The following is a 13,308-nucleotide window of genomic DNA, read 5'->3' on the forward strand; positions in this document are numbered from 1 at the left end:
CCACTTAGGCTCTGAAGAACTTCCCTCCTGCAACTATCCGTGAATCTTTTGTACCACTCATTTCTCCCCCACTGTTGAATCATGCAAATTCATGTACAAACATGGCTTAATATCCTCTTAAAAAATAAGAGCCCTTCCTTCAGGCCTTTCTGCCCAGTTTAATGGCAATTTTGTTCCCACTGGTTCATTGAAACCGGTCCTAACCAAGACACCATGACACTCTGACCATTCCCTCCTTTTTCTTTTTTTTTTTTTAAGATTTAATTTATTTATTTGAGAGAGAGAGAGAGCATGCGCAGGGGAGGAGGGAGAAGCAGAGGGAGAGGGACAAGCTGAGCGTGGAGCCCAATGAGGGGGTTGGAGGGGGTTGGATCCCATGACCCTGAGATCATGATGTGAGCCAAAATCAAGAGTCCAATGTTCAACCCACCCAACCACCCAGGTGCCCCACATTCCCTCCTTTTTCAAGCTCTTTTCAGGGTCTCTGAGATGAGCATTTTCCTGGCTGTGCTCTGAACACACTGGCAGTTCCTTCAGCCTCTTTTGCTGATTCTGTCCTTTGTTCCACTTTTAAATGCCACAGTCCTCAGGGTGTGGTCTTTGGTCTTTGCCATATACCTTATTCCATCAAGTCCAAGATGCACATATTCCCTGCCCCCCTCCCCTCTTTTAATATTTCAGAACCAGGGGACATCTTTTGCCATCACTGTGGCAGATGGGAGTTGTGGGCTATTTGTCACTGCCTACCCTGCACTAAACTTGCAGAATAGGTACCAGCAGCTTGGAAGAAAAACCCAGAAACAATACTGGTGCACTGTTTTACCCCTAGGAACCAAATGATTGTGGGGACAAAGAGTATCAGAGGTGACTCCAAAGCAGGAGTCAAAAAAAGTACAATATGTGGGCGCCTGGGTGGCTCAGTTGGTAAATATCTGCCTTTGGCTTAGGTCATGATCTCAGGGTCCTAGGATCAAGCCCCACATCGGACTCCCTGCTCCGCGGGGAGCCTGCTTCTCCCCTTCCCTCTGCCTGCCACTCCCCCTGCTTGTGCACGTGCGTGCTCTCTCTGTCAAATAAATAGAAAATAAAAATAAAAGTACAATATGTGTTGTGGCCTGAATGTTTGTGCTTCCCCCCCCCCCCCCCGCTTCATATGTTGAACCACTAACCCCCAATATGATGGTATTTGGAGGTGAGGTATTTGGGAAGTGATTAGGTTTCGATGATGGCTCATATGAGGGTGGGGCCCTCATGATGGGATTAGTGCCCTTGTAAGAAGAAGACAGATATCTCTCTCCCTGAGGAAAGGCCAGGTGATGTCACAGCAAGAAGGCAGATGTCTACAAGCTGGGAAGTGGGCTCTTACCAGCCACCAAATCTGCTAGCACCTTGATCCTGGACATCCCAGCCTCCAGAATGGCGAGAAATAAATGTCTGTTGTTTAAGCCACCCAGTCTGTGATATTTTGTTATAGCAGCCCAAGCTGACTAAGACAGTATGCTAGCACTAAAGCTGAACATACAGAGTTCCTGTGATCCAGCAACTCCACTTGTGGGTATATACACCCAAAAGCATGTGCAAGGATGTACACCACAGCATTCATTGTAATAGTTCCAAACTGGAAAAAACCCCAATGCCCATAGCAGTAGAATGGATTAAACAAAGTGGAAAGAACAAATTATTGTTCTACAGCAATATGAATGAATCTCAAAAACGTAATACCGAATACAAGAAGCCAGTTTCAAAAGACGACATATTGTATGATTCCATTTATATAAAGTTACACCAACAGACACACTAATTTCTGGGGCTAAAACTCTGGAGAGTAGTTATCTTTGGAGAATAGTGGCAAGAGGGGGCATGAGGTGGCTACTGAGGTGCTAGTAATGTTCTTTTCCTTCATCTGGGTAGTGGGTACATAGGTTTGTTCACTTTCGAAAAATTTATTGAACTACACAAAATTTGGGCACTTCGCTGCGTATATATATTTCAATAAGAAATTTAAAATAAAAACTATTCGAAATAATACACAGGCTAGTTCTATAATTGGAAAGGTAGCTTATGGGCCCAGAACCAATGCCTTTCAGTTCTTTTAGGATTCTTTTAAGAAATGCCGCATCACTGAACAACGGATACTCGGAACCAGTGACCAGTATATAGTGTTTCTCTTACCGGAAGGAACCAAGGAGTGGAAGAGGGGTGCAGCCTTTCGCAATCTCAACGAATGACTCTTGCAAAACGTTTCCTATTGCTCTGGGGTCAGCCTGATCCAAGGGAGGAATGCTTCCACCAGGGGGCACAATAACGATTTCTCTAAATTTGGAGCTAAGATTACCAACGGGCCATTTTTTTGCTCCACTTGCCACCTGGCGAAAAAGTAAAAAGGGAGTACTACTTACTACTGGCTGGGGTGATTGATTTTTTTTTTCCTTAAGATTTTATTTATTTATTTGAGAGCGAGCACAAGCCAGGGGAGGGACAGAGGGAGAAGCTGACTCCCCCTGAGCAAGGAGCCTGATGTGGGACTAGAGCCCAGGTCCCTGAGATCATAACCTGAGCTGAAGGCAGACGCTTAACTGACTGAGTCACCCAGGTACCCTGGGGTGATTGTAATTGTCAAGGTTATTGTTGTAAAATAGGATTGTTAGTACCCAGTAGGGGCAGGGAGAAATAGAAATGAAACCCAGGGGATCTCCCTAATATTAATTTCGGGTAGTTAATGGGAGACAAGCTCCTAGTTAGGTATTTAATTCCAACCTTACCAACTGAACAAACTAAAAAAACAGAGGAAATGAAAAAAAAAAATCCCTGCAGGGGGCAAGTACTTATTAAGAAATGCCACAACAGAATTTTAAAAGAACAACACAGAACTTCTCAAACTGAACAATACGATAATCAAAATTAAGAACACAATGAATCCTTTAAGCAGATTACCCATAGCTGAAGAGAGAACATAGAAACTAGAAGCTGGATAGGCAGAAATTGTCCTTAATACTGCATAGAAAGACAAAAGAACAGAAAATACAGAAGTAGAGCAGAAACATAGTTATATAGAGAGATCTAACATACATTTAAAAAAAGATGTTTTTATGAAATCAGCTCCATGCCCAGTGTGGAGCCCAGCGCAGAGCTTGAACTCACGACCCTTGAGATCAAGACCCGAGCTGAGACCAAAAGTCAGATGCTTAACCAACTGAGCCACCCAGGCGCCCCTGAAAGATGTGAATCCATAGATTGAAGAAGCCAAATAAGACTGAATTGAGCTAAATAAAGACTTCATGCTGGAGTATTTGGGATGAAGTGTTACAATGTCTGCAACTTATTTTCAAGAGGTCAGGATAATAATTTTTATGGGCAAAGAGATAAAGCAAATGAGGCAAAATGGTAAAAATGGGCAAATCTGGATGAAGGTATATAGATGTACCTTGTACTTGTCTTTCAGTATTTCGGTAGGATTAAAACGTTTCAAAATAAAACCTTTGGGGAAAAAGTCAATTCTATACAGGGAGATCCACTAAAGACTCAGATTCTTTAAAAATGGAGGTCTGGGATGATCTGGACCTGGTAAAGAACCCTGAACCACCAAGATGCAGGCTGAAGGCAAAGGGAAGGGGCCCCTGGCTGGCCCAGTCAGTACAGTGTGCGACTCTTTATCCTGGGGTCATGGGTTCAATCCCCACGCTGGGGGTAGAGATTACATTAAAAAAATAAAACCCTTAAAAAAAAAAGTAAAAGAAAATCTTTGAAGGCAAGGGGAATACGAACTGGATAGTGAAGGAGTGGAAGTTATTCATACCAGCTACATTTTGTAGAAAAAGTCTGTCGCTTTTACATATATTTCTCTTCTTGCTGTGTCAAGTATATTCTTACATATTTTAATTCTCCCATTCTTCTCTCCTTCTTTCCACTCTTGCATATAGGGTGTATTGGTGGTAATTAACTTTACAGCATAGTTCATAGTTTGCAAAACATTGAGATGGGTTGGTAAAAAAAAAAAAACTGCAGGAGGGAGGAATGAACATCCGAGAATCCTGGCCTTGCAAGTGGGTGTGATCATGAACAAGATTTTGAGTTGTCTCCCTTTGGAAGAAGAGTGAATATATTTTTGACAGAAAGAGGAGTAGATGCATTATACTAGGGAGGCTTATATTATCTTACGTTTATAGGAAGTAATGCACGGATGTTGGGCATCTCAAACAGCGGATGGTTGGGGACACTGGTCATTTCTTTGGCTGCCCAACAACTTCTTCTATTTTGGGGAATTCCTTTTTGTGGGTGGTGTTTGGAGGGCACGGTGCCTGAGCAGCATTATACAGGCTGAAGAGGAAAGATCCTTCTCTTCACCCATGGCTACTTTGGTGCAAGCAAGTATTCCCAGTTTAGTGAATCTGACGCTTCAGGTGCCCTGCCTAGTTCCCTTTATCCAGCCTGACACAGTAGCCCCGAGTGGTTTTCCAGGGCCCTTGGGCAGGTGCCAGATGCAGGGTGGGTGGGGAGCAGTTCCAACGGACCCAAGACAGGCATGGCTTCTGTGACCTCAGCTCAGGTCCAGGGTGAGGTGCGGCCTTCCAGCTGGGCAAAGCTCTAAGGAAGGTTTGCTTTTTTTCTTGTCTTGCCTTTCCAAGGCATAAGGTACAAGCTTTTCAAGCACAGAGAGGGAGCCTGCAGGCAAGGAGCTGGGCTCTTCCGCTCCTCGCCCTTTGCCTTCACACTTTACCAGCGTCTGGGGTGGAACCCGTGTTGGGGGAGAGGGTTGCAGTCGAGTATAGGCTTCAGGGTCTCACAGACCTGGGTAAAATCCCACTACTGATAGTGAAACCCCTAATCTCTAATGATGGCAAAATTTTCCGACTAAAAAGACAAAGTTTAGTGGGGATGTAACATGATGCAGCTTCTGTGGAAAATGAGGTGGTGGTTCCTCAAGAAATTAAACATAGAATGACATAGTATGATCCAGCAATTCCACTTGTGCATATATACCCAGAAGAATGGAAAGCAAGGATTCAGGTATTTGTGCACCCATGTTCACAGCAGCATTATTCACAATGGCCCAGAGGTAGAGGCAACCAGGTGTCCACTGATGGATGCATGGATCCACAAAATGTGGGATTGCAGACAATGACATATTATTCAGCCTTTAAAAGAAGGAAATTTCAACACATGGATGAACCTCGAAGACGTCAGGCTAAACGAAATAAGCCGATCACCGAAGGACAAATAGTGTGTGACTCCACTTACATCGGGTCCCCAGAGTAGTCATGTTCGTAGAGACAGGAAGTAGATGGTGGTTGCCAGGGGCTGGGGGAAGGGAGAGTGGGGAGTTAGTGTTTCATGGGTATGGAGTTTCACTTTGGGAAGATGAAGAAAGTTCTGGAATGGATGGTGGTGATGGTTGCAGAATAACATGAATGTATTTAATGCCACTAAATCATACACTTAAACATGGTTAAAATGGTCAATTTCATATTGTATATATTTTAACACACACACGTAGCCCTGTGGCCAAGCAAAATGCCTCGGGGTCCAATTCAGCCCCCACTCTGGAATCTGACACAGGGAACGGAGGCAGAAGAGGCTGGGGGCGGGGTGGGGGTCTGGGATCCGCAGGGTCAGAATGATGCAGAAGAACCAGCGGAGAATGGTCTGTACCAGACACAAGCCCCACCTTAGCCCTCTCCCCTCCTCTGTCCCCACGTCGCTGCCCCGCCCAGGCCTCCTCATCCTGCAATGGTTTCTTCCTCTCCGACCTCGGTCCATCGTCCATTGGCCCGGGTGGTGACCCTCCTCAAACCTGGATCTGACCACGTGTCTCTCCTGCTTAAAACCCTCCGCAGCTCCCCGTTGCCTCTGCTCAGCCTTGTAAGCAAAGCTGTTCCCAGCTGACTCCAACCTGTTTTCACAGTCCTGCCTCTCCCGAGCTGGGTTCCTTTGTGTCCATAGCCACTTTTGAGTACCTTCCATGTGGCAGTTCATAAACCTTGTCCCTAATTTTTCCCACAACCCTGCAAGGTAGGTAGTCAACCCATTTTAGAGATGGAGAAACTGAGTCTCACACAGACTATGTCAGACCCAGAGATCTATGCTCTTCTCACCACTTGGTGGCTCCTCTGTCATTCACTCTGGTGCCTCAGTGCCTTTGCTTATGCACCAGCATATCTTAGCCTTCAGGTTTGGCTGAGAATCACATCTGACCATCTTAATGGGCCCTGACACCAGCGGCACCTCCGCCCCAGGCATTCTCGATCTTGTTTTCTTCATAGTTGTTCAACATGGTAGGAAATCCTCTTACTTGCTTACAAATTCAATATCCTTTTCCCACTAGAATCGAAGCTACAGGAGAGCAGGGATTGCATCTGTCTGATATCCCCAGCACCTGGAACGCGCTGGAGTGCCCTGTAGATGCTCATTAAATAGCGCTGACGAGCACCGTCGGATCCCTCCCGGCCCCAGGCCGGGCCCTCCCTCCTGCGTGCTCCCTTAGTTCTCTGAAGCTGGAGAAGCTGCTGGTCCCTTGCACTAGGGGTTATTCTTTCATTCTTGGGTCTCCCCCAACAGACCCCCGCAGCCTGGGCATGGCGCCTGGCTTACACCAGTGCTCAGCCACCTCTTGTAAACGCCAGAAGCAATCTTGCAATATCTCTCTCCAGTTGGCATCTGGTTGGTTCTTACTCCCAGATAGAAGCTTTCAAAGGCACGAAACCTTCTGGGAGTGGGGTCCCCCCCGCCCCCAGGTCAGCCCAGTTTGCAGAGACCGGTCTGTCTGCCGGAGGGGACCTAGGTCAAGGGTGCAGGGAGCACAACCACCAGCAGCAGCAAGTTTTATTGCGACCAGAATCTCCTGGTCATGTGAGGGGGATGGGCTGAGGGACATTCGGTCATCGATGCCATGTTCTCAGTCCAGGACACAGAGCCAAAGGTCTGGCTGGCTGTGCTGTGCCTCCACCCCCCCACCCCCCCAATCAGGGCATCCCACAAGGATGAGGCAGAAGGCAGGTGGAGAGAGGAGTCCATCTTGGCAAAGCCTTCATCCAAGGGATGTGAGGGAAGGAGGAGCGGTTGGTGGTGGGGGTCCAGGTGGCCCAAGATGCTCAGGGCCCTTTGGGCTGACTTCTGCAGGTGTCCTTAGTGCGTTTTAGGGGAAAGCAATGAGGCACACTCTGCCCCTAGGGAGGTGCTGGGAAGGAGGGAAACAAAGGCTCAAAGAAAGAAATCACTGGCCAGCGACCACACAGTGGGACCTTGGGAATCCCGACTTCTAGACCAGGGCTGCATCGCTCCTCTGCCTCCCAGCATTCGCTCGATCCTGAGCACCCGGCCTGACCAGCCTTGGTCCTACGTGGGGATCTGCATGTGGCCCAGGTCCTGGTCCATGATCTGGAGGACGTCATCCAGGATGGAAGGCCCCAGGTCCACGTGCAGGGAGAGCAGGGAGCTGGCATGGGACAGGAAGGGCTCCTCAGCCCCTGACTCGGGGGTCAGCCCGTTGTGGGCAGAGCCAGCCTCTGGAATTCTCCAGATGTCCACACTCCCTGCCTCTTGCGGGGAAGGCTGTGGGGAAGGCTGTGGGGTCTCCAGGTGCAGGCGAGGGGGTTTGGGTGGGGCCTGGGCTGTGGGCAGGGTGAGGGCCTGGGGCCCACCGATGACAGGGAGGGAGATGGCATTCTTGAGCAGAGGAGACGGCCCTTCGGGGAGCTCCCGCCCGCACAGCGTGGCGGTGCGGGTGAACTGGAAGGGGAGGTCGAAGGCGCCATCCTCCTCAGGTCCCTCGACCGCCGTCCCTGGCAGGAGGTGAAACTTGCCCTGCAGGAAGGAGATGTCACCGAACATGTCGCTGCCCCCGCCGCTGCCGATATGGATGGTGTGTCGGAAGTCCCCCAGCGGCGGGCTGATCATGTCCGACGACAGCAGGTCCCGTAGCTTCTCCTTCTTGCCCTTGCGGCTGCCGCGCTTCAGGTAGATGGGCACCTTGGTGGACATCGTGACCTCAGCACCCAGGCCTGGCTGCCGGCGCTGGGGAAGGTGCAGCCGTGGGGACCGCGGCCTCCTGCTACCTCCTCTCACCGCCCTGGCCAGAGACACCAAAACCTCGCCGAAGGGCGAAGACTGCCGGGTGGGGTGTGACCGAAGTTGGCCCGAGGGATGAGAAAAAGAAAGAGTAATGATCAATGAAGTCAGAGGACTGGGACAACGGAAAGTACTTTCTCCCGAAAGAGTCGAAAACGCTCTGGAAAATTAGCAGCCGCAAGGTGGAGGTCTCGCAGGTAGCAACGCTCTCCAGTCTTGTCCTCGTGAGTGTCTCCCGGGGACTGAAGAGCTGCAACACCAAAGGTCTAAGTCAGGGACAGAAGGACGCGGAGGCATCCGCGCCATTCCTGGGGGCCCTGCGTCGGCCCCGGGAGCCCAGGTGGGGCCACTGTCCCATGGAAAGCCACGTTGGAAGAAGTGCCTGTTCGCTTACAGACTCACTGCCCCTTGGAGCCTGGATCACTAGCGCCGAGCCCCTCTCTCCTGACCAGTGGGGAAGCTGAGGCCCGGGAACCTGGGTGACAGGCCCAGAGTCATATCCCAAGTCCTGGCTCTGGTCTCCTGCCCTGGGTCTCTGGCTCTGCTCTTCGCCGTTGTCTGGGTGCTCAGCCCCTACTGCACATCAACTGTGCCCCAAGACCTAACAAGTGTCAAGTTTGTTGGCCGGGGCGGGGGGAGGGTCTCACAGACTCGTCTCTATCCCCTAGTTGACCAAGGAGAGAGATCTCGTAACCTCTGTCTCGCCCACCTGTCTGTGCCAGGCCTGGACACGCGGCAGGTGTTCAGCCAACAGGGCCGAATGTAGACACCTTCTGATCGGCCCAATCTCGTTCCACCTGGAAGCGGGGTCACATCGGAGTTCCCCCTTTTTCCTCCGGGTTAGCAGTTTCTAGCTGCCGGACCGAGTCTGACGTAGTTGCTGTCCCTCCACCCCACCCAGCACCTGAGTGTTAGATGGAGTGGAGGGTACAAATATCTTGGGGGGCTCTGCTCTGTGCCTGGCATTTTGCTGAGTTCCTTGCAAACACATCTCATTTAATCATTGCAACCACCCTCCTCTCATCCTCATTTAAACATCGCAGTCAGAACACATTTTGGAGGGATTTGCACAAGGCATTGCCGAGGGAGAGAAGAAAATGCAAAAGCATAGTCTGGAAGATTCCATTTCTGGGGCACCTGGGTGGCTCAGTCGGTTAAGCGTCTGACTCTTGGTTTGGCTCAGGTCACTATCTCAGGGTCGTGAGATCGAGCACTGCGTTGAGCTCCACGCTCAGCGGTGGGTCTGTTTGAGATTCTCTCCCTCTCCCTCTGCCCCACTAGAGCGCTCTCTCTCTAAAATAAATAAAATCTTAAAAAAAAAATTCCATTTCTGACAGCAGTGACCAACTCCCCTCCCCCTCTGCCCCTTCCCCGTATATGCATGCATGTATGCATACCTACAGACACAGGTCCGCATAGGATTATATCTTACATAAAAAGAGAGAAGAATCTGGAAGGCCAGCACTGGGTTGTCATATGAGCTATGTAGACTGGGGTGGGGGGCAGGGAAGGGGTGTGGGGTCAGTGACATGGGAGGAAAGGTGTCCTCGATAAAAATTACCTATAATATTTGGTACTGTTACTATACAATGATATATGTAACTGTGAAAAGGATGGTTGCCAAAATGTTGGTGATGGTTCTCTCAAGGTAGCAGATTCAGATGACTTTGCCTTTTTTCTTCACACTTTTATAAGCTCAAAATCTTAATAATAAGCATGTGTTACTTAGGTGCACATATTATTTATGTAATCAGAAAAAAACAAAGCTATTTTTAATGTGGAAAAAAATAAGTGCACTCTGGCAGGGTGTCATACTGGTTTAACAGAAAAAGGAAGCGTTGCAGGCCCTCCTTGGGGTTCCCACGGTGAGGGACGAGCCTCATACGTGGCTACGAGAGAGCCCAGATGTAGAACCTGAGCACAAAAGGCAAAGAAAAGAAATATGTCCAAGGTCATCCAGAGGGTAACCAGATGAGCACCCCTCCCCCACTGCCCCCTCCTCAGGCCGCCAGGGGCCGAGCAGGTAGGAAATTGGCCAGGAGGGGTGGAGCCAGCCACAGCTGGGAGCCCTGGCAGGTCCTAGCCCCCATTCCCCATCCTGGGCAGGGTGAGGAGAGAATGAGGGGCTGGCAGGAGGGAGCAGGAAGAAGGAAGGGGGATGCAGGAGAGGCAGAGTCCCAACTCCCAGCCCAGGCCCTCATCAGGAAACCCCACCCCAGGACCGGACACCCCAGGTCAGTCACACATAGCCACAGAGACCGGACATCTTGCCCCTCCCTGAGCACCTGCAGTTTAACAGGAAACAAAGGAATGACTCTCCAGTGGCGGGATTCCAGCTAAGCTTGGAAGGAGCTGTGCGCAGGGTGGGGGAGGCAGTGGGTGCTGCGAGGTCCTGGGATCCCATCCCTCACTCACGGAACAGACCTTTCCCCGTCACCACCATGCCAGACCTGGGGGCATGCCAACACACACCCTACCTGACTCCTTGGTAGGCGAGCAGTCCTGGGGCAGCTTTCCTTCCTTTCCACTCATGAAGAGTGGGGCAGACTGGTGGGATTTGTCATCCCCCGCCCCATCACACAGGGCGCCAAGACAGCCTGAGTGTTTCCACAACAAATTGGGCGTCCCTGACAGCTGTCTCACTCTGAGCCAGATGTACCCACCCAGTTCCAGATGTGGGGAGAACTGGGGCTGGGGGGAAGGGTCGGGCCAGCGTCAGCCACCCAGGGGAGAGCTGGGAATTGCACTCATCAAGCCCCAAGCATTCAGATTTGGCAAGCGTGAGACCCCAGGCTCCAGCTGCCCTTGCACGGTTCCCATTTTAAAGCTCCCAGGCACAGCACGGTGGGCGTCACCACCGCCTTTTACAGAGGCAGAAGCTGAACCTCAGAGACCTTAATGTTGCTGAGGTCGCCCGGCTGGGAAGAGGAAAAGTGGGCCCTAGTACCCAGCCAGGTTCCTGTGGCTCTGATGCAGTGGGCCACCGAACCTCTGAAAACTGGGGAGCAGGAAAGAAACAGGCTCCCAGCTAGGCTGGGGCCACTCGGTCCCCAGGCCTCCTCCATTTAAATCCAGTTGGCTGCCCCTCTCCCCCAACTTGCAAGGATCCAGAGATATAAGAATGAGCTCTCCATGGGGACAAGGCTATGGGGGGCCGGAGGGGTGGCTTCCCCCAGAAGTGGGAGGAGCAGATGGGAGCTTGCCCTGGACAGGAGCCGTGGGCCTCCTTCAGAGAGAATGACTTCCGGGAGGCACAGCCCCTTCTGTCGCTAGGAGTACTAGGCCACTCCCCACCAACGGTGTTCAAAGAGTCACCCCTTGACCTTGAAATCAGGAGCCGGACCTTGAATCCATCTCCATCTGGGACTCACTCTGTGAACCTGGGCAAGACACTTCTCCTTTCTGGCCCTTACCTTCCCCATCTATAAAATTGGCTGACAAAGCCGTCACCAGAGGGCTCCTGGAAGACCCTACTGCCACAGTGCAAATGAGAGACGTACGACAGACAGGGTTGGGGGGGGTCCCTGTCAGCCCCGTCATTCACTCAGCAAATAGCTGTAGGGGCTTCCTCAAGCATTTTGGTTATCCGGGGACACTGCTCCGAACAAGACCAAAAACGAAAGCCTCCATCCTCCAACAGACCGTCTTCTCCCGCCTGCCCTGGAGGCAGCCTGCGCAGAGTCCCGCTCACCGGCGGCGGCGGGGAGTCTCCCGGGGTCCCTGAGCGGGGCGGCGCTCGGCTCGATGACCGCTAGGTGGCGCGCGCGCGCGCTCTGTCGCCCCGCATCTCGGAGGAGTCCCAGCGCGCATCGAAGTCTGGGGCGCGCTTCGGGCTCCGTCCAGGCAGGGGCCCCCCAAGGAGTGGCACGTTCGTGTATCAGATGCGGATCGTCTGATCTTCTTCTCTTGGGGTGCTCTGGTCTCACAACCAGACAGTAGGGGGGAAAAGGGACGATCGGGGATCTTGCCAGGGTCTCCAAGCTCTGGGAGGATCCTCCCCCGTGCTTTCCGGCCTGGGCGATGTCCGAGTGTCCGCTCGGCGCAGGGCCAGAGCTCGGACGAGCAGTCCCCCACCCCTGGCTCCCGCGGGTCCGGTTCCTCCGCCCCAGCTCGGGTTCCGGCGCCGACCCCTCCCCGCCCTCTATCCGAGGGCCCAGCCTGGATCCGTTTCAGGACACTCGAGGCCGCGGCTAAAGATAGGAGGACACCTCACCATCGACTAAAAATACGACCCCCAGCTCGGGCGTGGACGCTGGGCGGCTGGAGGGCGCTCCCGCGTCCCGGGTGTGGGGCGGAGGCGAGGGCTCAGGGTGAAGGGCGGGACCACGAGTTCGGGTTCGGGATGCGCTGCGCCTCGCAGGCGGAGGGGGCGCGGGCGTGGCCGCCTGGACCGAGGCGCGGGCGGTTAACACCGTGGAGCCCGAGGCTCCCGGGAAAGGAACTGCGCGGGGGTGGCACGGGGGCCAGGACACAAGCCGGGCCGGGGCGCCACGGGGATGGGCCTCTCAGGGGGCCCCCGGGAGTCGCGGACTGGCTGCAGAGTCCCGGCCCGAACTCACCTTGAGGCGCGCAGGCGGCGGACCCGCGGGCTGCGAAAGCTCGGGAGCTGGACCGCGCGGCTCTGGGACGCGATCCCGGCTGTGAACTCACAGTGAGGTCCGTGGCCCCTGAGGCCCCGCCCCTGGCCCGCGGAGCCAATGCCCGGGCAGCCCCCAATCAGGCCCCGCCCACACCCCCGCCCAACTCAGGGCCTCGCCTGTGCTCCCCCTTACGTGGCGCGGCGCCCAGGTCCAGCAGCCGCGCGGGCGTGGGGTCCAGTGTAGGCTCGGGCGGCTGCAGGCCGGCCGGTTTCGGGTGCCCGGGCTGGACTCTGAGGACTCCGGCTGTGCCTGTCGGAACCAGAACTCTCAGTGTTCGAAGGGCCAAGGGGGCGGCAGCCGGAAGACCGAATTGTAGTTCTTCAGAATTCACCGAGCGTCCTTGGACCCGTTCCCTCCCTGGAGGGCTGGGTCTGGGGAGGCGCCGGCACTAGTGTAACTTCGGCGGCCACTAAGGGAATGAATGAGGCCCTGGAGGCACCCGAGTTAAAATATTAACAAACTTGCGAGAGCTTCAAGGAGTTTACCGCCCCCGAGCAAAGAGGGCGCGGGAGGGTGTGCAGGGAGAGTGGCCTGGACACGCCCGTTTGCCATCGGTTTAGGTGGCTTCCGGGGCGGGGGTGGAACCCATACTTAGACTCCTTCT

The 13,308-nt window shown here is 53.1% G+C and overlaps 1 protein-coding gene across 5 annotated transcripts; it reads right to left on the bottom strand.

Moving 5' to 3' along the window:
- Nucleotides 1–5,446: 5,446 nt before the first annotated feature.
- CDC42EP2 (CDC42 effector protein 2) lies at nucleotides 5,447–12,721 on the bottom strand. Of its 5 annotated transcripts, none has more exons than XM_073883492.1 (4): nucleotides 12,624–12,704; nucleotides 11,756–11,980; nucleotides 8,774–9,978; nucleotides 5,447–8,314 (listed from the first exon to the last, which is right to left on the bottom strand). In XM_073883492.1, the coding sequence occupies exon 4, from the start codon at nucleotides 7,975–7,977 to the stop codon at nucleotides 7,333–7,335; it is 645 nt and encodes a 214-aa protein (XP_073739593.1). In that variant the 5' UTR covers nucleotides 7,978–8,314; nucleotides 8,774–9,978; nucleotides 11,756–11,980; nucleotides 12,624–12,704; the 3' UTR covers nucleotides 5,447–7,332. The 5 variants fall into 5 exon arrangements, with proteins under 5 accessions (XP_073739593.1, XP_073739591.1, XP_073739594.1 ...); XM_073883490.1 differs by having other exon boundaries at nucleotides 11,756–12,254; nucleotides 12,624–12,683; XM_073883493.1 differs by lacking the exon at nucleotides 11,756–11,980 and having other exon boundaries at nucleotides 12,624–12,642.
- Between the last annotated feature and the right edge of the window lie 587 nt (nucleotides 12,722–13,308).

This window comes from Callorhinus ursinus, unplaced genomic scaffold (assembly GCF_003265705.2).
Source record: "Callorhinus ursinus isolate GAN/ISIS: 27379988/994484 unplaced genomic scaffold, GSC_fseal_2.0 scaffold51, whole genome shotgun sequence".
Lineage (NCBI taxonomy): Eukaryota > Metazoa > Chordata > Mammalia > Carnivora > Otariidae > Callorhinus > Callorhinus ursinus.

Coding starts and splice junctions, on each gene's coding strand:
- CDC42EP2 (XM_025879089.2), bottom strand. CDS start 7,977: ATGTCCACCAAGGTGCCCATCTACCTGAAGCGCGGCAGCCGCAAGGGC.